Source organism: Anas platyrhynchos, chromosome 38, assembly GCF_047663525.1.
Source record: "Anas platyrhynchos isolate ZD024472 breed Pekin duck chromosome 38, IASCAAS_PekinDuck_T2T, whole genome shotgun sequence".
NCBI classification, from domain to species: Eukaryota; Metazoa; Chordata; class Aves; order Anseriformes; family Anatidae; genus Anas; species Anas platyrhynchos.
Genome location: NC_092626.1, coordinates 4,122,244 through 4,146,790, shown reverse-complemented (window position 1 = coordinate 4,146,790; position 24,547 = coordinate 4,122,244). Strand labels below are relative to the sequence as shown.

Genomic DNA, 24,547 nt, shown 5'->3' with positions numbered 1-24,547 from the left:
TAAAAATCAGAAAAAGAGAGATGATTTTTTATTTGAGCAAACTAAAAAAGGTTTTGTTTTTCAATTTCGAGAAAAAAGAATAAATGATATTTTTTAACTTTGAGGAAAAAACAGGAATGTTATTTTAAGAAAAGTTTGAGCAAAAAAAAAAAAAACATTTTTTTTCAATTTTGACAAAAACAAAACATGAAATACTAATGTTATTACTATTATTTATTATTTTTATTATTTTTTACATCTTGGGGTGAAAAATCCCCCGAAGTGAATCCTGGTTTTTAAATTATTATTGATATTTTCAGTGTCAGCCCCCCCGGTGCACCTTGAGCTCCTGCAGCTGGTTGTGCAGGCGGCGTCGCTCCATCTCCAGCGCGTGCAAATGCTCCTCCTGCGCCCCCGCCAGCGCCCGCAGCTCCGCCTGGGGGGGGGGAAAGGCCCGACCCCGTTGGCCAAGAGGCGCCCAACGCCGTCGGCCAAGACGGGGGCGCCCAGAATTGGATGTAAAAATTCAAAACTTTAGGGAAAAAACGCACAGAACTTGGGTACCCCGTCCGCGAAGAGCTTGTAGAAAAAGCACCAAGAATTTGGGGAAATAACCTATAAAATCTTCGGGAAGAGCCCCCCAAAAAACATGGGGAAAAACCATCCAGAATACAGGGGGAGGGGAAACCCACCAAGATTTGGTTGGGAAACACACAGAATTGGTGGAAACTCCCCCAAAGTTTGCGGGAAAAGCCAAGCAGAATTCGGGGAAGAGCCCCCAAAATCTGGAGGAAATGCCCCAATATCAGGAAGGGTTGGGGGGGAAGACCCCAATAATCAGGGGAGCCTAAGATAATAATTTAGGGGGGTACGGGGAATAATTTGGGAGAAGACAACAACTGGGGAAAAATCCGGCAAAACACCCCGAAATCGGGTAAAAAGCCCCCTGAAGCATCTCCAGCTGCGCTCCTCGCAGCCCATTTTGGGGCAGAATCCCGCGTTTTGCTGGTTTTGCCCCGTGGGGGGGGGGGAAATCAGCCTCGTACCCACCTGGGCGGCCCCCAGCTGCTCCTCCCGGTCCCGCGCCGCCTCCCGGAGCTCCTCCAGCTGCCGGTGCCGCTCCTGGAGCTCAGCCGCCAGCCGCTGCCGCTCGGCCGCCTGCGCCTCCGCCTCCCGCTGCCACCGGGACCGCTCCTCCTGGCACTGCTGCAGCTCCGTGCGCAGAGAGCTGGGAGGCACCAGGGGGGTGCCGTTACCGGAGGGGGGGGTCTCCGGTACCGGACAGGGGTCCCCGGGTACCGGAGGGGGAAGGGGAGGGGTCTTCCGTACCCAGAGGGGGGTCCCCGATACCGGAGGAGGAAGGAAACGGGTCCCCCGTTACTGGAGGGGGGTCTCTGGGTACCAGAGGGGTCAGGGGAGGGGTCCCCGGTTACCGGGAGGGTGCAAACCGGTAGCGGGGTGGGGGGGGGATGTTACCGGGGCTCTCACCTCACTTGTCTGCCCAGCTCCTCCTCCCGGGCCCGGCTGTGCTGCAGCTGCTCCCGGAGCTGCCGGTTGTCATCCTCCAGGCCCCTTATCTTCTCCCGCAGCTCCGCCAGCTGCCCCCTCGGGTCCCCCGCCGCCCGCCGCCGCACCCCCGGTACCGGAGGCGGCGCTGCCGATCCCGAAGCCGCCCCCGGGGCCTTTTTCCCGGCCTGGGGGGGGCACGGGGGGGTCACCGCGACCGAACGGTGGAACCGGGACCCCCCCGGTACAACCGGGACCCCCCCGGTGCCGCCCTACCTGGGCCTGGTGCCGTCGGGACGCTGATAGCCCGCAACGGGGCGCGGCTGCTGGGAGCCCAGCCCGCTCGGGGCCCGGAGCGGCGCCGTTTCTACGGGAGAACGGGAGGGTGAGACCGAGACCGAGACCGGAACCGGCACCGGGAACGGGAACGGGAGCGGGGCCCAAACTGTTCGGGAGCCTCCGGCTCAGGCGCGGCCGCCGCGCGCTTGGCGTGGGCCTTGCGCACCGGTAACCGGGAGGCGGCCGGAAGTGACGCAGCCGCCGCCGTGGCCGGTACCGGGCGGGCGCCGCCGCCGCCGCCGGGCCTCGCCGCCATTGCGGCGCGCACACTCAAACCGCGCCCGCCCCGCGCTCCCATTGGGCGCCGCCTCCACCAATCGCCGCGCGCCGCCCCGGGGCGCCGGCCAGTAGGGAGGCGCGCGGGGGGTCACGTGGCCGCGCCCGCCGGGTAACGGCCGGCAGGGAGGGAGGGGGGAGGCGGGGCTTTAGAAGTAGAGGGCGGGGCTTCGGCGGTGGGGGCGGGGTTTGGGGTTTGGGGTTTAGGGTATGGGGTCGGCTCCACGGCGGCAGTGGCGGCGGGAGGGGGGGCGTGCGGGAGCAGGGACGGGTCCCGGTTGGGGGGAGGGGCGGCCCTCTGCCGCCGTCCCTCCGCGCCCCCCCCTCGGGCACCCCCCCGCCGCCGCCGCTGCTGTATCACGGTCCTGCGCTGCGGCCGCCGGCCCGGACCCCCCCCGGGCCCCACCCCCCCAAAATTGGACCCCCCCCAAAAAAAATTGGACCCCCTAAAAAGAAATTGGACCCCCCTCATAAAAAATTGGACACCCCCCCATAAGAATCTGACTTCCCCCCAAAAATTTGGACCCCCCCCCAATCGGTAGTGCCCCCCCCCTCCAAACTCTGTCTCCCCCCCCCCCCGGTTTAGGACTCGCCCCCCTTACCCTACCCCAAATGCCCCCCCCCCCAGCTGGGACCCCCCCCAATCTGCCCCCCCCGAATACCCTACCTGCCCCCCCCCCCCGTTCCAGGACCCCCCAAAACGCCCCCCCATACCCTACAGGAGCCCCCCCATCTGTGCCCCCCCCATATGTTTCATGACCCCCCCCCTCATATTTTGAGACCCCAAAATGCCCCCCCACCCCCCATATGTTGCAGGAAGCACGGGCGAAAGCACGACAGACACCAGCAGAGTCAGATCGTGCTGCTCCCTTTTATTGCCCGATTAGCACAACTTTTATAGTGAACTTTACAGGGGCGGACAATGTTTCACACAAGATTATTGGTCAAAAGCACTCAGACAAACAACTAGAAGAAAACAACCCCACCTGCAAGAAAAGAACCCCCCTTTTGATTAGCAGTCAGGAAAACAACCCCCTTTGTGATTAACGGTCACGTAGACCTTGTCCTTGAGGCCAGCTGCTGGTAACAGTATTTTCTGAGTTTGGCGCTGTGGGAACACTGTCATGGGAACTTCTCATAGTTGCCCTGGTAGCTTGGTTTGCTCAGCTACAGCAAGCCATGGGATTTTTGCTGTTCCAAGAAATCCCTCAACACACATGCAACTAGGCAAAGAAAGTAAGGCTGAAAGCAGGATTGCTACCTTGGACTTTCGAAGAGCCAACTTTGACCTCTTCCGGGACCTGCTTGGGAGTATCTCATAGGATAGGCTGCTCGAAAGCAAGGGTGCTTGTGAGAGCTGGGCTACATTTAAGCAGCACTTCTTCCATGCTCAGGATCGGTGCATCCCAAGGAACAGGAAATCGGGGAAGGGGGGCAGGAAACCTGTGTGGATGAGCAAGGAGCTCATCAATAAGATCAAATGGAAGAGGATGGTCTGTGAAATGTGGAAAAAGGGCCTGTCCTCTTGGGAGGAGTATAGATGTGTTGTCAGGGCCTGCAGGGATGCGACCAGGAAGGCTAAAGCCCACCTAGAGATGAGGCTTGCGAAAGAGATAAAGGATAATAAGAAGGGTTTTTCAAGTATGTAAACGGCAAGAGGAAGACTAGGGATAATGTGGGTCCCTTGCTGAATGAGGGGGGTTTCCTGGTCAAGGGAGACGTTGAGAAGGCAGAGATACTGAATGCTTTCTTTGCGTCAGTCTTTGCTTCAAGGACACTCCCCCGGGACTCCTCGCCCCTGGCAATAGGACAAAGGGTCTGGGAAATGGAGGGCTCCCCCCTGGTGGACGTGGGAGTGGTTCGGGAGCGTCTGTGTGGGCTCAACACACACAAATCCCTGGGTCCCGATGGGATGCATCTGCGTGTGCTAAGGGAGCTGGCAGATGTGATCGCCGAACCGCTCTCTATCATCTTTGAAAGGTCCTGGAGAATGGGTGAGGTGCCTGAAGACTGGAGGATAGCCAAAGTCACTCAGAAGTGACCTCGTAGGCCCTTTCTGTGACATGTTGCTGCTGTTGCCCTATCAACTGCAGAGGCAGAAGTGACCTCACAGTCCCTGCCACAGTCACATTCCTCCTGCTGGGGCAGGAGATCCTGAGGCAGAGTTGAGGTCATCAGAGCATTTCCTCTCATCTCCTCCTTGTCGCCTACAAGCAGATCAAATCCATGGCCCCTCACATTCATCTTTGAATGCCGTGTGACTGCATGGAGTGGGTTTACGTGGCATGGTTTTGGTAGTGGGGGGCCATAGAGGTGGCCTTGGTGAGAAGAATCCAGAAGCTGCCCCACGTTAGATAAGGGCCCCACTGCTGGCCAGAACTGGGCCAATAAGCGACATTCTTTGCACCTCTGTGAGAGCATATTTAAACAGAAGAAAAAAAAAAAAGGCAAAAAAAAAAAAAAAAAGCTGCTGTAGAACAGCAGCTGGGAGAAAGAGAGGAGTGAGAAATAGCCTTGCAGGTGCTAAGATCAGTTATGAAGGAGGGGGAGACGTGCTCCATGTCCCGGAGCAGAAGTCCCCTGCGGCCTGTGATGAGGACCATGGTGAAGCAGGCTGTCCCCCTTCAACCTGTAGAGGAGACCATGGTGGAGCAGGTGGACCTGCACTGACAGAGGTTGTAGTTTGTGGAGGACCCCTGCCAGAGCAGATTCCAGGCCAGACCTGTAACCCGTGGAGAGGAGCCCACGCAGGACCAGGTGACCTGGCAGGAGCTGCTGCCCGTGGGGGACCCAGGTTGGAGCAGTTTGCTCCTGAGGGATGGACCCCATGGTCTGGAGCAGTTTTTGATATCTTGCCTCCTGACCTCCCCAGATATGTCCTTGTGTTTGGGGCAGCTTTTCAAACATTGCCATGACCTGCAAGATGCTGTCTCCCTGCATGGGGACGGTCAGTTTCTGAGACAGAAGTGACATCTTAGTGGGATGGAAGGACACAGCATGCTGTAGGCAGGCCCTGCACAGCATGCGTAGCAGCCCTGCACAGCCCCTGAGGGGCCCAGCCCCAGTTCGTGCCCCCCAGCTTGTGCTCCAGAAGGGCTCCCCTAGGTCCTGTGTCACTTTTCCCACCTGGGTCCCTCGGCTATCCAAGGAAATCTTGGAGGCAGTGTCCACCTCTGACTGGAAAACTGAAACCAGCCATGAAAATAGATTGAAGAAACAGTTCAAAGCTGTGCAAAAAAGGATTCTAAGTAATAGCTGAAATAATCTCCCTTGCCAGCATCACCAGCTTTTTTTTTTTTTCTATGAATGTTCATTATTTATTTACACAGTTTTCCATTGACAACACCATGGAGAAGTGCAATAAATCAAATTATGCTTTCTTGAACAATAGTTTTATGCAAACATTTAGGAAAATACATTTTACATAAACACACATTTACCAAAACACATTTCCCAACAATTCTAATGCTTCTTTCTTTTTTTCCTTTTTTTTTTTTTTTTTCTCCTCCATTTCTTCTGTCCTTGAAGAGCACTCTGAGGGAGAGTCATTGCATTAAAGATTAATGCATGTTTAAAAGACTGAGATTGAGAAATACGCTCCATGCCATCATGAAGGGAGATAACAAAGAGTGTCAACAGTGTTGGCCCAAGTGCCCATCACTGAGGGATGCTGCTGGTAACTGGCTGAAAGGAGGACTTTGTACCACTGACACCTTGCCCCCAAAAACATCATCCCCTTTTTCAGTCCAAATATCACCAGTGTGGCTAAAGGGAACCCCAGGAAACCATGGCAAAGGCCTTGCTAAAGTGCAGGTTCACCTCGTTCCCTTCTTTCCCCTCCCCTTCTGTTTCAGCAGTTCCTTTGGTTCCTCCAACTGCCTGAAGAAGGCTGTGGCAGGACTTTCCCTATCACATTCCCAGGGTTAGAGGTGACAATTGCAGTTCTGCCAATCCTTTTTCTTGCCCTTCCTGAAGATGCGTTTGATGCCCACATTTTTCAAGTCCCCAGAAATCTTGCTGATCCAAATGCCTGACAGCCCGGTCGAGAAAGGCGGGGTAGTGTGACATAACAGAGAGGGGCATCTGCAATGAACCTATGCAAAAGGGGTTCCAGGAATCTCACAGGGACACTGGGGGTTGTTCCTGGAATCACACAGGGCAATGGCAGGGCTGTGTGAGGTGTCCACATCTGAGCAGACCTCATACACACATGCCTTTAGAGAGAGCTCCTGCAGTCACTGCCAGAGGCTGGGAGACACCTCAGCTGTGGGGTGCCTCGCCCTGCTCTGCCCTCCTCTGAGATACCCCAGGACATGAGGAATGGGCACAGAGACCTCGGTTCAAGGAGGAACGTCCCAGAGCTGCCTTCAGGTGGCTTCCCAGGGGACGTTACTTGGCCTTGTGACGCTATCTGCCCAGCTGGCCTTCATGAGACTTCTAGGAATAGCGGATGGCCTTTGTGCTCCTTCGTGTTCATCTCTCCACACACATATGACGTGCCTGCCAGCACCAGCATTGGGTTTCTCTTTCAATGTCTCCCATGCACATACAGCAGGCCCTGCTCTTCTGGGAAATCTTATCCCTCAAGAAGCAATGAGCAATGGCCTGGCCAGCCATTGCTGAACTTACTACCCACACCTCTGAGCTTGTGATGGCACTCTCCAGAGTATGAAAAATTATTAAAAAGAAAACCTTGTTCCTGCAATGCATTCTGAGTCATATGCAGAAGACAATAGGCTTTTTTTTTTTTTTTTTAAAAATATTAGTTCATCAGTTTCCTCAAGGCATCCTTGAGCTCCTGGTTCCTCATGCTGTAGATGAGTGGGTTCACTGCTGGAGGCACCACTGAGTACAGAACGGATACCACCAGGTCAAGGCATGGCGAAGAGATGGAGGGGGGCTTCAAGTAGGCAACCATGACAGTGCTAACAAACAGGGAGACCACGGCCAGGTGAGGGAGGCATGTGGAAAAGGCTTTGTGCCAGCCCTGCTCAGAGGGCATCCTCAGCACCACCCTGAAGATCTGCACATAGGAAATAACAATGAAAACAAAAGAACCAAAGACTAAGGAAAAACTGAAAACAAGTAGCTCAAATTCCCTGAGGTAGGCATCTGAGCAGGAGAGCTTGAGGATCTGGGGGATTTCACAGAAGAACTGCTCCACAGCATTGCCATGGCAGAGCGGCAGGGAAAATGTGTTGGCCATGTGCAGGACAGCTTGGAGAAAGTCACTGCCCCAGGCAGCTGCTGCCATGGTGGCACAAGCTCTGCTGCCCAGGAGGCTCCCATAGTGCAGGGGCTTGCAGATGGCAACATAGCGGTCATAGGCCATGACAGTGAGAATTGAAAACTCTGAACCAAAGAAGAAGACGAAAAAGAGAACTTGTGCAGCACAGCCTTGATAGGAGATGGTCCTGGTGTCCCAGAGGGAATTGGCCATGGCTTTGGGGACAGTGGTGGAGATGCATCCCAGGTCGAGGAGGGCGAGGTTGAGGAGGAAGAAGTACATGGGGGTGTGGAGGCGGTGGTCGCAGGCTACAGCGCTGAGGATGAGGCCGTTGCCCAGGAGGGCAGCCAGGTAGATGCCCAGGAAGAGCGCAAAGTGCAGGAGCTGCAGCTCACGCGTGTCTGCGAATGGCAGCAGGAGGAACTCGCTCACAGAGCTGCTGTTGGGCATTTTCTGACATTGAACACAGTTGTCTGTTGAAAAAGAGAAGGCAGAATAAAGTTAGAAGAGACTTCTCTGAGGAAAACATTTTGAAAGTCTTAGAGCACTCTCATCCCAAGCCTCTCTGTTTGCAGGAGAATCTTTCTGCAGCTCTACCGCTTGAGTCCCGGATGATTCTTTCTGAGGCTGACACTGGGAGCGGGGATTCCTGTGGGCTCCAGAGGAGTCCTTCCTGCTGTGAAGCATTCAGGAAGCAGGAAAAAGGGGGAAACTGAAGTTCAGTCCATTTATAAGATCCATGAACTTCGCAGTGTTGTTGCAAAGAACACCTCCCTCCAGTATAGAGCAAGGCTGATTTTCTTATGCTGAGTACAACAAGCACACTACTGTTTCCCAATATGTAGAGAGCTTAAAGCAGAGAAGCCCCAGTCCCACTGCAGATGGACAGAATCCTCACCTTGTCTGCAAGTGCATGAGCAGGATCTCAGCTTCTCCCTCTTTGCTAGGGCTACAGAGGCGTCACTCCAGCTGCCCACAGACAGCCAGTCAGCAGCAAGGACATGGCCTTAGGGCAGAGGTGTCTTCTCCTTGTGGCACCTGGAGAACACAAGGATGCCAAGAGAGAGCTGCATCCTGCTGGAGAGCAGCCTGAAGACCAGGAGAACACCCCATGGACAAACATGAATATTCATAAGCTGGACTGTCCCAGCATCCCAGCTCCATCCCTTCAGTGTCTGGAGGAGGCTTAGCACTTGGCTCCTGGCTGTCCAGGGGAAGCTGGGTTATGGCTCTCCATGGACTTTCTGCCAGACGTCCTCACCTCACAGTGCAATCCAGCAGCAGTCTCAAAGCCTACTGCATTGCCCACTGCCCTCCCAGAAACAAGACCCAGGAGGAGACACTTCCAGGACCTGCAGCTGCATGGCCCTGCAGCCAGACATTTACCTTGTCAAGGGCTGTGCAGATTTCTCCTGCAGGCAGCTCTCAGCATCCACCCACTCCCAACTGCCTCCAAGTCCTCTCTCCTTCTCTCCTCTCTTTGTGCCAGCTGCGGTCAGAGCCCCCAACCCTGCTGTGCTGTGCAGTGGAGCTGCTCCTGGGCAGAACTGTCTCTCTGCACCAGATCCCTCTTGCCAGGAGCAAGACTCAAAGAAAAAAGAAAGACTGGATTTGGAGACGTGGCATTTTTCAGGCTCAAGACTGGTGAACTATCCCTGATTAAACTGGTGTTTTTCAGAACTATTTTCCAACCTTTTTGCCATTTGAGTTACTCATTGTTGGAGAAAAATATGTGAATGGCAATACTGTCTAATAAGCAATAAAATGAGAAGAGATAATGTGTTATTCAGACTCTCAAAAACAAATCTGAAAGTTGTTTTTTTGTTTGTTTGTTTTTGTTTTTTTCCCTGATGTTTTGTCTCAGTGCTAAGATGCTTGAAACAGGATCTAATCACATTCCCTGCATGGGTATGATCTTCAATGTTTCTGTTCAGATTTTTTAAAATCGTTGCAAACATCTACTGACAGTATCCATATAGAACGTTTCTCAGATCTTTCCTGTACTGATAATTATTTGGCAGGGACCAGGACTTGCTACTACAAGACTGTTGTATACTAGGGTGAGACTACTATCAACGGAAGGAGGAATTTGTTGGCTTATCGGAAATCCAGAGGAAACCAGCTGTGAGGCCTACCATTGAACACTGCTCTATGAATGCCAAGCAACATCTAAAATGTTAAAAATAGGCTTCAATCCTTAGAACCATAGGCTTTCAAACCTCAGCGTTTGTTCTAATTGTCTTGGTGTGAGAAAGCTACTGATACTCTCATTTCTTGAGTAGTTGCAGGCAGAGAAAGTCTGAGCCTCTTGCCGTGTCATGGGTTTACGTGGCAAGGTTTTGGTGTTAGGGGGCCACAGGCGTGGCTTCTGTGAGAAGGATCTAGAAGCTGCCCCATGTTTGGCAAGGGCCCCACTGCTGGCCAGAGCTGAGCCAGTAAGTGATGTTGTTTTGCGCCTCTGTGAGAGCAGATTTAGGAAAAAAAAAAAACACAACACTGCGCCACACAGCAGCTGGGAGAGTGAGAGGAGTGAGGAACAGCCTTGCAGGCGCCAAAGTCAGTGAGGAAGGAGGGGGAGAGGTGCTCCAGGCACACAGCACAAGTTCCCCTGCGGCCTGTGGTGAGGCCCATGGTGAAGCAGGCTGTCCCCCTGCAGCCCATGGAGTACCACGGTGGAGCAGGGTTCCACGCTGCAGCCCGTGGAGGAGCCCACGCAGGAGCAGGTGACCTGGTAGGAGCTGCTGCCCGTGGGGGACCTGTGCTGGAGCAGTCTGCTCCTGAGGGATGGACCCCATGGTATGAAGCCATGTGGGAGCAGTTCTGGAAGAGCTGCTGCCTGTGGGAAGCCCACGCCAGGTCAGTTCAGCAAGGCCTGCATCCTGTGGGAGGGACCCCACAGCACAGGGGACAAGAGTGATTGAGAAGGAGCGGTGGAGAAGCGCTCTAGACTGACCGAAACCCCCATTCCCCCACTCCCCTGCGCTACTCGGGGGGAGGAGGTGGAAGAGGGTGGATGGGGGGATAGGTGCTTTTGGTTTCTTTCCTTTGTTTCTCGCTTTTCTAGCTGCGTAGGAATAGGCAGTAAGTCTTACTGTCCCCCTATGCTGAGTCTGTTTTACCAGTCACAATAATTACTGCGCGTCCTCCCTGTCCTTATCTCAACCCTTGAGCCCTTTTGCTCGTGTTTTCTCCCTGTTCCTCTTTGAGGAGGGGGAGTGAGAGAGCGGTTGTGGTGGAGCTTGTCTGCCCACCTGAGTAAAATCACCACACTGTGTAAGGAGAAAAGCAAGGCAGAGTACACATACCCACACGTCAGGCGACATAGCAATCCAGCTGGCCATACTGTGACCTGTGATGTTTATGCATGTATCTACTCCTTGCTATTTTTCCCCTAAAATACTGTTCCTTTCAGGGAAAGGATTACATACTGCTTTTTCTGTTTAATCATCAACTTGGTGATGAGCTTGAGACCTTTAGAAGCTACTTAGAGAACCAGAATTTTATATCAAACTTTGACTTAAAAGTTGGACATGCAAAATCTACAGATCCAGAGGCAGATGCAGGGATAAAACTGTATGGAAACTGACTTTTAGATCAATAAAACTCACACATACTTTGTTGTTGTTATTAGTTGTTGTTATTATTAAAAGTCCATGCAATGGCCAGTCGTACAAATTGTCAACTGTCAATTGTAGAAAACTGGAGAGCGGCTAAAACTGAGCCATACAAGGAAGTAAACTTCCAAATAATAAATGCAATTACTTTTTATAAAATGAACTTTTTAATTTAATTTAATTTAATTAATTTATTTATTTTTTAAGAAATAGCTTCCTGAGTCCAATCTCTGTTTGCCAAAATATGGTCTTGAATCTAGGTTCCTCACATTGGTGTGAGTGCCTGCCTGTAATGTGCTGTGGAGGTTGGCTATTAGGCTCTGTGTGTGGCAGCAAGGTCATTTGTGAACCTCATTCACTGCAAACAGGGACATGTCAGAGAAACTATTTAAACATGTATCGTTTCTCTCTTCACACCTAGTCTCTACTTTTCATCTGCAGTCCCTTCTCATCTACTCACATTTTTCTTCCAGCACCAGTAGCAAAACAGATGGGCTCACAGGTCATGGGGAATTTATGGGGAATGCTGTTTCAAACGTGTTACTGGCCACAAGATGCTTCTTTTCCTATTGTTCAGTGAACGGGACTAGATAAAGCACTACACTTCCCTGATACAATTGCAGGTTTTTTTTCTGGCTTCATCCCTGATGAATTACTTGTATTTTGAAAATGTGTTCTTAAAGATATCTCAGATCTTTCCCTGCATTTCCTTTGGTGAAGCTTGATTCTTTTGGGCTAATTTTAATTTATTTAACGTTCAGTAAGGGTCTGATTTTATTTAACATGCACGTGCAACTTACCCCCCCAGTCTTAATGGCATTGCAACCACATGCACTGCCCTATATGTTTATTGTAATACTCCTCCCAGCTTTCATTGCATTCATCGTGTCTAGTTTATTTCTAGTCACTATATCCACATTACCCTTTTCCTGTGGCCTGAGTGGCTTTTGAGCATATTCTGTAAGGAAGCAATCCTGTATTAGTCTTATAATCATGCTTGCTTGGTAGTTTTTCCCACTAACATTTTCCTAGGAAATGTCTAGGTAATTGAACTCCTCCACTGGATCATTATGCTGGATTCAATACAGACTTCCTTCATCTGTAAAAACATTTCCTGATATGCTTTCTCATCCTCTCCTGAAAGTCTCTGGCAAGGTCCAAGGACTAACTTTTTCCATATCTCATTCTTCAGTTTACTTCCAATAGTCCCTGTTGTGTCAGCCAAAATCCTAGTGTCATTTATTGCTGTTTATTCGGTATTCTCCCTGTACGCAAATTACTCCCTCCCTCATTACTTTTGTTTTACCTCACCCATCTGCAAACTTTATACCTTGGTAATTTTATCTCCCAGTTGATACCTTGAATTAACCAAGTCTCTGTCATTCCAATGTAATCATAATTTTCCCTCAACATATGTTTCTAATACAGCAATCTTGTTACATACATGTATGTTTCTAGCATTTGTAAAACACATTCATCCTGTTCTTTGTCCTTTATGGTCACTTTTTTTTTTTGAATGTGTAGAAAGAAAGGGTTTCCGCATTGACTTAATTTACAAATTCAGTGCCCCTTTCTCTAAGCGTTAAAGTCCTTATCTTTTTTGTCTATGTGAACTCTGCCTTCTGAGCAATAAAAGAAAATTAAGACTCTTTAAATTACTTTTCTCATCTCAGTCTGAAAGTGAAAAACTGCAAAGTCAATCTCTTTATTTTGAAGGGTTGTTAAGCCTTCTCTTTAGGTAAGAGACCTCAAACTTCTCTTCACAGAGGATTTTGAACCAGTATACCAGTAGTTAGCCTATAAGCTCAATCCTTTGCCTCCTTTATTCAGATTGCCCTTTGAAAGTTACTTAAATGGTAGACGCACGTGATTAGTTCTTTCTTTGTCAAGCAGACACTCACGCTGTCAGTCCTCACTGGCTGCCAATACCTTCAGTGTGGACTAAAATTCCTGGAAGCTTTCTGACACCCTTTCAGTATTTTGAACTTTTGTCTGGTTGAGAATTGGAATATTGATTTACTGTCTGGGTTGCTTATACCACGTGTCGTCGTTCCCCCCCCCCCCCCCCCCCCCCGCTTTTTTTTCTTCATTGTTCTCCTTTTCTGACAGAGCTAGGGTGATACAGAAGAGTTTGGATGCTTATTAATCAAAAATAAATCTAATTTTGGAAGTGGAAAACAATCACTGATCTATCTGTAAATGGCAGAGAGCTGCTCTCTAGCTATCTTGCAGCTGCCCATGGAAAGTACAAATCTGGGCTCAGAGGGCTGAAATAATTACACCCTGTTCTGTTTTGAACCAGTCTAATCTTCACTTCAGCTGCTGCTGCCTAAACACAGGGCAGCACCTTAACAATCCAAATGGCTGATTACATGATATATTTACCACTTTTCCTAATCTGAGAAAAGCGCAGTTCAAAAATATGTGTTTCTTAGTTGAATAAAGCCGGAAGAAAAGTGATTCTTCCGTAACTCAGTTTTATAGCTTCGCTCTTCCTTTCCTCCTTTCTCACTTTCACTGTGTCCTATTGTCAGCTGTTCCTCTCCAGTTGCCTTATTTTACAGCTGTTGCTTCCCACTTCTTTTGATATATTTCCCTATAACCCATGTCTACATCTGCACACCAACCTTCTCTTTTCTAGCTAACCGGAGACATATTTCACTGCAGTTCTGTGAGCTGCATGGGCTATTATGATTCTGCCAGCTGATGAAGATTGACCTGCTGTAGAGGGAATGAAAAACTGGGACGTCTTTTCATTCTTCCTGTCAGTAAAACAGCTGCTTCTAAGCCTTCCATTAAGAAAAATAATAATAAAAAAAATCCACCATATTATATTACAGTAAAACTACAAAGTGCAGGGAGATTGATTTAGGCAACATGTGTTTATCCAGATTGGAACATACTTCGAAGTCTGAGGGTGAGGGCCTCATGCTTCAAAGAGCTCTAAGGATTTATGGAACAGTCTGAGAGTGCCGTGTGAACCCATCAGCGTGGACACAGATCTTGGAATCTAGATGTTGGTGTTTGACACATGAATGAACACATGAAACATAAGTAACACTGATCCCTGTTTGAAGGAGATGAGCCTTTGATGAGTGGAAGTGGTTCTATTTTGCTGTATCATGGGATAGAGAGCATGGGAAGCAGTGCATCACTAGTTAGTTCAGAAGTGACTGATAGATAGGGTGGACCTTGCTAGCTCTTGTGCAATCTGTTTGCTACTCAGAGAACTCCTTTCTTTCTGCAGTGAGATATATCTTCCTCAGAAGTAAATGGAATCTAGTTATTTGTGGGCTGAAATAAGAACAAATTGAAATATAGAAAGAACTGTGCCTAGATCAGCAGAGCAATGAAGAAAAAGTCCAAGAGAGGAAAAAGTGTATCACAGCATAAGAGAGGAAAAAGGTAATTCAGAATGCAAGCGAATGCATGTAGGAGAAGAAACTAAACAAAATTACACAAAACTATAGAAGAAATAGATTAAGAATATAGAAGTAAAAGATAAGTAATAGAGAGTGAAAACGTGCTTACACCAAGAAAACTGTGTTTAAAAACATGCATTTACCTAACTTAGTACTTTAACTTGCAAAATAACATGGCCTCAGTGCCAAAGATCACTTGACTACTGTTAGCTTGTGCAGCACTAAAAGCATAATCATGTCAATTGCTTATTTGCATGATTTTTCATATTCTAAGAGTTGATATGGAAATGATCCGTTCTGTATCAGTACAATTTCTGAACACTTGAAAAGAGATACTGTGGCTTACCCTTCAGAAGAGAATCTCGAGAGCCGAGTCCAGGGGGACAATCACTTCCCTAGCCCTGCTGGCCACACTGCTTCTTATTCCAGCCAGGATGCTCTTGGCCTTCCTGGCCACCTGAGCACACTGCTGGCTCATATTCAGCCGACTAGCCACCATCACTCCCAGGTCCTTCTCCGCCTGGCAGCTCTCCAACCACTCATCTCCCAGCCTGTAGCTCTGCTTGGGGTTATTGAGCCCCAGGTGGAGGACCCGGCACTTGGCCTTGTTGAACTTCATGCAGTTGGCCTCAGCCCATTGGTCCAGCCTATCCAGATCCTCCTGCAGAGCCTTCCTACCCTCGAGCAGATCGACACATGCACCTAACTTGGAGTCATCTGCAAGATCACTGAAGGTGCACTCGATCCCCTCATTCAGATCATCGATAAAGATATTAAAGAGGACTGGCCCTAGTAGTGAGCCCTGGGGAACTCCATTAGTGACCGGCCTCCTACTGGCTTTAACTCCAGATAAATGTAACTGGATTACAACAGCAGGCATGTTTCTAGCCACACGTGCCTTTTTCCAGAGAGAAAGCTGAAGAACATGGCAACCCACAGCCTGCTGCACCCTGAGGGGCAAGGGCAGAGCAAAGCCCAGGCTGGCACAACACAAAGCGTTGGGGACGGCCATGGCTCCGGAATGCTGGCCCCAGCGGCGGTTGGGCGGTTGGGCAGGCCTGTAACGGCTGCCCGTGCTGACGGGGAGGCTGCTCGGCTGCCTGCTCCTCCCGCTCAAGTGTCCGCTCCAGACACAACCTCAAGCAGAGGGAGTCAGCTTCTTTTTCCTCTCTCTTCAAGCAGGACGGTGACACGATTGGGTCAGGACGAGAGTGACCTCTGCATGAGGATGACGGGACACGGACAGCATCAGTGAGTCACTAGATACTCTTGAGCAGAGAGGCAGGGGCTGCCCATGGTCACAGGGAGGTGCTGCTTTGTTTTGTGCTTCTTCTCTTTCAGCCAGACACACACAGCGATGAGACCAGACCACGGCAAACTCCTAGCCTCTCTGCCCTCGACAACTGAGCTGGAAGGAAGAGCTGCCAACGCTCTCCAGGACAGGTAGGATCGCCCCAACCCACACCCACGAGGCTCTAACTGCAAGCAGGATGGTGACACGATCGGGGTAGGACAGCAGTGACTGCTCCATCAGGACGATGGGACAGGGAGAGCCTCGGTGAGTCCTGGTAGACCCTTGGGCACAGAGGCAGGGTCTGCCTATGATCACAGAGGGATGCTGCTCCGTTTGTTCTGTCTGTTATTAAAGCCAGACACACACAGCGATGGGATGAGGCCAAGGCACAATCCTGGCCTGTCTCCCATTGAGAAGTCAGGTGGAAGGAAGTTCCAGCGCTCTCCAGGACAGGTAAGATCTTCCCAACCCACACCCACCAGGCACTAACAGCAAGCAGGAAGGTGACCCGCTCGGGCCAGGAGGGCAGTGACCGCTCCATGAGGACGATGGGACAGGGACAGCTTTGGTGAGTTGCTAGAGACCCCCGGGCACAGAGGCAGGGGCTGCCCATGTTTAGAGGGATGCTGCTCTGTCTCTTGGTGCTTCTGTTTCAGCCAGAAACACAGAGCGATAGAACCAGACCACGGCACAATCCTGGCCGCTCTCCCCTTGAGAAGTCAGCTGTAAGGAAGAGCTGCCAACGCTCTCCAGGACAGGTAAGATTGCCCCAACCCACACCCACCGGGTACTAACAGCAAGGAGGACGGTGACATGATCGGGATAGGACGGGAGTGGTCCCTGTATCAGGATGATGGAACAATGACAGCCTCGGTGAGTCTCTGGAGACCGTCGGGCACAGAAGTAGGGGCAGCCTGTGCTCTGAAGAGGATGCTTCTCCATTTGTTGGTTCTTCTTTTTCAGCCAGAATTTCACGGCGATTGCACCAGACCATGTCAAAATCCTTGCCGCTCTCCCCTTGAGAAGTCTTCTTGAATAAGAGCTGCCATCACACTCCAGGACAGGTAAGATTGCCCCAAAACACACCCAGCAGGCTCTGACTGCAAGCAGGACGGTGACATGATCGAGGTAGAAAGGGAGTGATCGCTGCATGAGGTTGACGGAACAATGACAGCCTCGGTGAGTTGCGCTAAAGCCTCGGGCAGAGAGGCAGGGGCTGCCCGTGTTCACAGAGGGATGCTGCTCTGTCTCTTGGTGCTTCTCTTTCAGCCAGAAACACCCAGCGATGGAACCAGACCACGGCACAATCCTGGCCTCTCTCCACTTGAGAAGACTTCTGGGAGGAAGAGCTGCCAAGACTCTCCAGGACAGGTAAGATTGCCCCAAAACACACCCCAGCATGGTCTCATATCAAGCAGGACAGTGACACGCTTGGGCCAGGACGGGAGTGAGCGCTCCATCAGGATGACAGGAGGTGGATTGACATGGTGAGACACTCGAGGTTGTTGGGCACAGAGGCAGGGTCAGCCCCTTGTCACACGGGGATGCTGCTCCGTTTGTTCTTTCTCTTATTAAAGCCAGACACACACAGCGATGAGAAGCAGACAACGGCACAATTGTGGCGACTCTCCCTTTGAGAGGACATCTGGAAGGAACTTCCAGCGCTCCCCAGTAAGAGTAAGATCTCCCCAACCCACATCCACCACTGTTCACAGAAAGCAGGAATGTGACACGATCAGGCTAGGATGGCAGTGACCGCTCCATGGAAACGACGGAACACGGAAAGCCTCGGTGAGTCACTAGAGACCCTTGGGCACAGAGGCAGGGGCTCCCCGTGTTCACAGAGGGATGCTGCTCTGTCTCGTGGTGCTTCTCTTTTAGCCAGTAATGTACAGCAATGGAACCAGAGAATGGCAGGCGACCCTTGGGCACTCAGGCAAACGCTGCCCATGGTTACAGATGCTGCTCTGTTTGGTGCTTTTCCTCTTTCAGACAGGAACACGCGTAGGGATGAGAGCAGACCACGGCACACTGCTGGCCTCTCTCGTTTTGAGAGCTCAGCCAGAAAGGATGCCAGCACTCTCCAGGACAGATAAGACAGCCCCAAGCCATTCCCCACTGTGGTGTCACGCTCGGACCAGGAGTGCAGTGACCGCTCAATTAGGATGATGGAACAGATATGGCATCGGTGAGTCGCTGGAGACCCTCGTGCACAGAAGTAGGGGCAGCCTGTGGTCTCAGGGGGATGCTGCTCCGTTTGGTGCTTCTCCTTTTGCAGCCAGATTCACACAGCGATTGGGACAAAACCACAGCACGCTCCTGGCCACTCTCCCCATGAGAACTCAGCTGGACGGAAGAGCTCCCAACACTCTACCTGACAGGTAAGATCACCCCAAGCTACACCCCCGATGGTCCACAGCAAGCAGGAAGCTGACAGAATGGGGGCAGGACGGCAGTGAATGCTGCATCAGGAAGACGGAACACAGACAGGCTCGGTGAGTCACTAGATACTCTTGAGCAGAGAGGCAGGGGCTGCCCATGCTCACAGGGAGGTGCTGCTTTGTTTTGTGCTTCTTCTCTTTCAGCCAGACACACACAGGATTGCCTCCAGACCACGGCACAATCCTGGCCTCTCTGCCCTTGAGAAGTCAGCTGTTAGGAACTTGCAGCGCTCTCTAGGACAGTTCAGATCTCCCCAACCAAAGCCCAGCAGGCTGGCCGTTGCTGCTCTGTTTGGTGCTTTTCCTCTTTCAGCCAGAAACGGCACAATCCTGGCGTCTCTGCCCTCGAGCACTCATCGGCGAGGAAGAGCTGCCAACGCTCCCTAGGACAATTAAAATCGCCCCAACCCACACCCACCAGCCTCTAACAGTAAGCAGGAAGGTGACACGCTCGGGCCAGGAGGGCTGTGACTGCTCCATGAGGATGATGGAACAGGGACAGCTTTGGTGAGTCGCTAGAGACCCTTGGGCACAGAGGCAGGGGCTTCCTGTGTTCACAGAGGGATGCTGCTCTGTTTCGTGATTCTCCTTTTGCAGCCAGATTCACACAGCGATGGGACCAAACCACAGCACACTCCTGGCTACCTTCCCCTTGAGAAATGTGCTTTAAAGAAGAGCTCCAAGCACTCTATAGGACAGGTAAGATCGCCCCAACCTCCAGCTGCGATGGTCCACGCAGGAAGCTGACAGGACTGGGGCAGGATGACAGTGAATGCTGCATCAGGAAGAAGGGATATAGACAGCGTCGGTGAGTCGCTAGATACTCTTAAGCAGAGAGGCAGGGACTGCCCATGCTCACAGGGGATTGCTGCTCCATTTGTTGCTTTTCCTCTTTCAGCCAGAAACGGCACAATCCTTGCCTCTCTGCCCTTGAGCACTATGCTGGACGGTAGAGCTGCCAACGCTCTTCAGGGCATGTACATGTAAGATCGCCCCAACCCACATCCACCTGCCTCTACCAAAAAGCAGGAGGGTGTCACGCTCGGGCCAGGAGGGCAGTGACTGCTCCATGAGGACGACGGGACAAGGACGGCCTCGGTGAGTCGCTGGAGGCCCTCGGGCACAGAGGAAGGGGTAGCCCGTGTCGACAGAGGGATGCTGCTGCGTTTGGTGCTGCTTCTCTTTCAGCCAGAATCACACGGCGATTGGACCAGACCACGGCACAATCCTGGCTGCTCTCCCGTTGAGAAGTCAGCTGGAATAAAAGCTGCCAATGCTCTCTGGGACAGGTAAGCAGTCTGCCTAATTGTTTCTGTAGCAAGCTCCTCATCTTTTATTATTGAATTACGATCATATGGAATAATACTAATCTTAATACCTAGAATTTCTCATCAATCACTATAAAATACTTAATGTACAGTCATCCTTTTGTGAGGATAAACCAGTGAGGTAAACCTGACTGCAGACATACGAGATGAGGAGCTTGCTTTGCTGTTTGGAAAATTGCTGCATGTTTTCTCCTTGTTAGTTTTCAAATAAGGAAAAACCCTTCTGTGTGCAGCCAGGTCTCTAAGGAAAGCAGGTGGGAGCTGGTGCAAAGGGGCTGTAACATGCAGCTGCAGACTTCAGTGCAGAAGTGTGGTGTAAGGAAAAGTGATGCAAGCGCCAGGTGGCCAATGAGAGAAATGTCAGGGTTGGGGTGGTGAGGAGCAAGGTTGTCCACGCGCTGTCAGACCTCAAGAGTCTGCTTTTCCTCCCGTATTTTTGCATGTGCATGTGCATGTGCTAAGCCCCTCCCTCCGCTGCTGGCCACGCTGCTTGTGATGGAGCCCAGGAGGCAGTTGGTCTTCTGGGCTGCAAGCACGCGCTGCTGGCTCATGTCGAGCTGCTCATCCAACAGAACCCCCAAATCCCTCTCCACAGGGCTGCTGTCAGGGAGTTCTTCTTGTGCCTGCTATTGCTCTGACACAGGTGCAGCAACTTTTGTTTGGACTTGTTGAAGCCAGGCACCCCCTGGCACCAAACCTCCCGCTGGGAGCAGCTGCAGAGCTGCAGGCCTGCGGCTGGGCAGCACGCGCTGTCAGGGGGAGCGCAGCAGTGGGGCCGGGCACCAGGGCAGGGGAGCGCCGAGACGAACACCCCAGCCCTCCTGGCGAAGGGCAGCATCGCCGTGCCCCAACCCCACCAGACCTCACAGCGGGCACGCGAGGAGGCAGTGGGCACAGCAGCAGGAAGAGGGGGAGATGGCAGCAGGGGTGTGGATGGCACCACCAAATAAATTGTTAGCTACACTGAGACTTTATATATATATGATTTATTTTCTACATTGTATAGATGTATTTGCTGAGGGCCTTCCGTGTGCCCCATCCGCTGGCCCGGCCCTGTTGTTGCCAGCTCCTAGGGCGCTGCCCTAGTGTTGCCGGCGGGGTGGCCTCTTCTTGGCTGCTGGAGAAGAGGCCTGGGAGGTGGGGGCCCTCCTCTTCGGGGCTCGCCGGGGCCCCCTGTGGGGATGGTCCCTGCCCTGTTCTGCTGTGGAGGGTCCAGGCACAGCCTCTGGTGTCTCCTCCTGGGGCGCTTCTTGGTTCCCTGGGTCCTGAACCAGGCTGGAGGGGGGCAGGCCGGGACCCCCTTGAAGGGCAGCACTGGAGCTGCCCGCGACTTGGTCCGTGCTGGCTCCAGCAGCGTTGTTGGAGGGCTCTGGACCAGGACCAGCAGTCCCCTGTCGGGAGCCAGAAGGCCTGGGGGCAGCTGCGGGGCTGCCTGCCTGTCCCATGGCAGCACGGGAGCCCTCCAGGCCCAGCAGGCGGTGGGCCACCCAGCTGCACCGCTGCACCGTGATGCTGATGAGCTGGTGCACAAAGGTGGCTGCGTGGTCCGCCATGGAAAGCTGCAGCAGCTGGACCAGGCGATCTTCATCCAGCCCCAGGAGGCCCAGGGCGGAGGTGAGGAGGTCTTCCACCATTTGCGCCTCCGCGTGATCAGCCCCATGGATGCGCCCCAGCTCCTGGCGCAGCCAGGGCAGCACGGGACGGATCAGAGTTGGGTGGTCTCGCAAAAGGGAGGCCCAGACTTCAGGCTGGAGGCCTCCCACAAGAGCCGGCCCTGCAGCTGATGGCGCAGATGCTGCAGGGTGGTGACGGGGGCCGGTGGTGGCTGCGTGGCCACGAGCTCTCCCAGCCGGCTGGGCCACGAGGGATGCCTCTGCCGGCGGTGGGATGACGACCTCCTCAAATTTGTTGTCTGCCCGCACCGAGTGTATGATGGAGCTGACCCTCCTCTTGCAGAGGGGGCACTCGGGCTTGCTCTCCATCCACTGCTGGATGCACTGGAAGCAAAACTGGTGGAGACATGGCATCACGTAGCCCGCGTTGTCCCAGGTGTCAAGACAAATGGGGCAGCGGCTCTCCAGTGCCGTGGCCATGCTCTCCAGCTGCTGCAGTGGGCTGCGTGGAGCAGGGGATGAGGGGCTGCTCCTCCTCACCAGCGCTGCAGCAGCAGCAGCAGCTGTCACGCTGCAAAAGGCAGAGAAGAGGCCACGGTCATCGGCTGCTCTAGGGGCAGCTGGAAGAGCTGTGCAGGTCCCCAGAGGAGGAAACCCTTCCAGCTGCCCAGGGGGAGGTGTCCCTGCAGTGCTCACCTCTGCTGCTGCGAGCGCTCCTCCTGGGTCTCCCGACGGCCCAAACGACGCAGGACCGTGGAAGAAGCTCCGATGGCTCTGGGAAGGGCACTGAGAGCTGCTGCAGCAACTCCCAGGGCACGACACCAGCACCAAGGCCAACCTCGCTCCTCACTCCAGACCTCACGTAACCGCTCAGCCGGAGTGCGGGCACTAGCCGGCGGGGTGGGACTCTGCACCCACATATAAGCAGTGAGGGCCACGCAGTCACAATCCATTGCTCACTGACATCACAGTCCATCGCTTGGAGACGCCACCAGCTACCCGTAGGAGATATGCCAATGGCCCATCCTCACCTCGGCAGCTCTCTGGCCCCAGATTCTGAGGCCTCCCGCAATGCTCGTGTCCACTTCATGCCCCCCAACTTTTGTCTTGTCCTGGGCAAGAGTCTGCTTTTCCTCCCGATGGACATCTCCATTGGAGAAGAGCTGGATTAATATCAATAGAAGAAAGATACTCAAAACTGAAATGTAATAAAATTCACCCTTTAAAATGAGAGGAGACATTTATTAGGTGCTTTTTGAAATCTTCCTCCTTAACTACACTATGAAAGCTCTCCAATTAATTCTCCAAGTCTTGAAGACTTAAATAAAACTATGGAAGACATATGTTTGCTTAGGAGTTTCCGCCTTTTAATGAGTTCCATGGTGGATTTTGGTGCTTAGTCTGTGAATGTCAGGTACTGAGAGGAGAATGATGCGCATTGAACCATCGGACATTGGTCCATTTTTCCTCTTGGGAAACACAAAGACAAGTGTGAGGCCTGAATATGTTTTGAACACAATGTTTAGTCCCACCCTCAGGAGACCTCTTGCCTGGGAGTGTTGTTCTGAGGATATTTTCCTGCTACAGGTGTCTCTGCACACTTACTTGCAGGCTCAGGAAAGGCTGGTGTGGCTAGCTTTGGGCCTCACTAGTGGACAGGCACGATCAGACAGCCTGTTCTTCACTCTGACATTTGGCAAGCCCCAGAGCATTAGACAATAACAGCGAGGGGAATTTTTGTAAATGAAGAGCTAAAGTCTGACTTTAAGGAGAAATTACATGACCCGGAGAGCAGGCTGGGGACAGCCAATGAGATATCTCTGTGGTTGGTGCAGGCCGCACACAGACGTACAGGCACTGACAGAATGAGAGCAGGATGCAGACATCGCCCTGACCATACAGTCACGGCATCCTGCTGGCTGGTAGGGCCCTCTGAAAGGCAACAAAGCCAAGGCTTTGCTCAGAGTTCCCACAGAACTGTTGAGCTGTGGAGAATGACCTCTTTTCAAAACTATTTCTCAGAGCAGTGCAAAGTGCTCCATCATGGGAGGAAAAAATACATGAACCGGGGCCAGCCAGCTAAAAGATGTCTTTGCAGACAAGGATGCAGGTATCCTGCTGGATAAGAAGTTGTACATGATCCAGCAATGTGACCTTGCTCTAATGAAGTCTGGTGGTATTCTGGGCTGCACTGGTAAGCATGTTGCCAGCAGGTTGGAGGAGGTGATCCTTCCCCTCTCCTCAGCACTGCTGAAGCCATACGTGCAGTACTGTGTCCAGTTCTGGAGTGCCCAGTACAAGAGAGACCTACACATCCTGGAGAGTCCAATGTGGAGCCATCAAGATGGTGAGGGGACTGGAGCACCTCTTCTGCGAGGAGAGGCTGAGAGCTGGGACTGTTCAGCCTGGAGGAGGCTCAAGGGGCATCATATCAATGGCAATAAATGCCACGGAAGGTGAGGAGGTGAAACTGGTGCTGCTGTCCAGGGAACGTGAAGCATGGGCACTGCTCAGCCTGGGGTCTGTATTTCTGTGGGCTGACACTGTTGGAGGAATTGGGCAATAGGGTGCATCCTCTTTCCTGTCCCAAAAAGGCGCTGCCAAACAGTCTGCGCAGGGAAAAGGCTCCACCTTCTTCCCAAGTGCTGCTCTGATTGCTGAGGGCAGGCGAAGACCCTGGGGCTGAGCAGCACTGTGTGACCCCATCACCCTGCAGACACTGACCAGGGGATTCTGTGCCCCACTCAGCCCCACCACTGAGCTGGGACCCAAGCACTACATCCATCCCAGTCCAAGGGGCCACAGGAACTGAACAAAAAAGCTGCCAGGAAAAGTGACTGTGTCCTGTGGCGTCTCCCTGGTGGCATCTGGGTGCAACCCCTTTCACCAAATGGAGACCCAAAGCTTGGGGCTGGAAGCAGCCAGATTCTGCCCCTGGGAAGGGGCAACCCTGGCTTATACGTACAGACTGGGGGACAAGATGCTGGAGAGCAGCCCCAAAGAGAGGGATCTGCAGGTTTTGATTGACAGCAAGCTATTAAACCAGGACAGTGGTCACAGCACCAAGCCTGACGGTGGTCAAGAAGTGTTAGGACAATGCTCTCAGACACACAGTCTGATTTTATTTTATCTTTTGTTGTGCCATATTATTTTTTTTACCATATTTTTTTTTTTATCTTTTTTGGTGCCATATTTGCAAGCAGCACAAAGTTTATTTCCTCCTGGTCTGGACGGAATCACACAAGAGGCCTAAGCTTTGGAGGTCTCTTCAGATCTCCTGGATTGGCCTTAGGTGGAAGACTGTGAGCTGGTTGACAGATGTGCCTTTTGTACACTTGACAACCTGCCTGTGGCTGTGGTCATCAAACAATATTTCTGTGGTGCTGGAGCTTGGGGAGGACTGGAGGGACTGTGTGGTGCAGCCTCAAAGTCAGGCCTGAGTGTTATCGAACGGACCCTCCTGCTGTATGTGCTTGAAGACACATGACGTAGCCAAGGTGGCCTGGAC

General features: G+C 52.2%; 1 protein-coding gene and 2 long non-coding RNA genes across 3 annotated transcripts in view; 1 reads left to right on the top strand and 2 right to left on the bottom strand.

Moving 5' to 3' along the window:
* Window positions 1-2,812, bottom strand: part of LOC140001150 (uncharacterized) — a 239,159-nt gene extending 236,347 nt beyond the window's left edge. Inside the window, exons 1-5 of the mRNA XM_072032342.1 lie at window positions 2,803-2,812; window positions 1,762-2,093; window positions 1,468-1,673; window positions 1,030-1,207; window positions 320-415 (exon numbers count right to left, since the gene is read on the bottom strand). Of these exons, the coding sequence (XP_071888443.1) occupies window positions 320-415; window positions 1,030-1,207; window positions 1,468-1,673; window positions 1,762-2,093; window positions 2,803-2,812 (822 nt within the window). The remainder of the gene's footprint in view (window positions 1-319; window positions 416-1,029; window positions 1,208-1,467; window positions 1,674-1,761; window positions 2,094-2,802) is intronic.
* Window positions 2,813-2,908: 96 nt separating this feature from the next.
* Window positions 2,909-9,105, top strand: LOC140001138 (uncharacterized). Its single transcript, XR_011806279.1, has 2 exons — window positions 2,909-4,857; window positions 5,629-9,105. It is a non-coding gene; the product is annotated as an uncharacterized lncRNA (long non-coding RNA).
* Window positions 7,665-8,851, bottom strand: LOC140001137 (uncharacterized). The gene is made up of 3 exons (XR_011806278.1): window positions 8,714-8,851; window positions 8,226-8,365; window positions 7,665-7,800 (listed from the first exon to the last, which is right to left on the bottom strand). It is a non-coding gene; the product is annotated as an uncharacterized lncRNA (long non-coding RNA).
* Window positions 9,106-24,547: the final 15,442 nt, after the last annotated feature.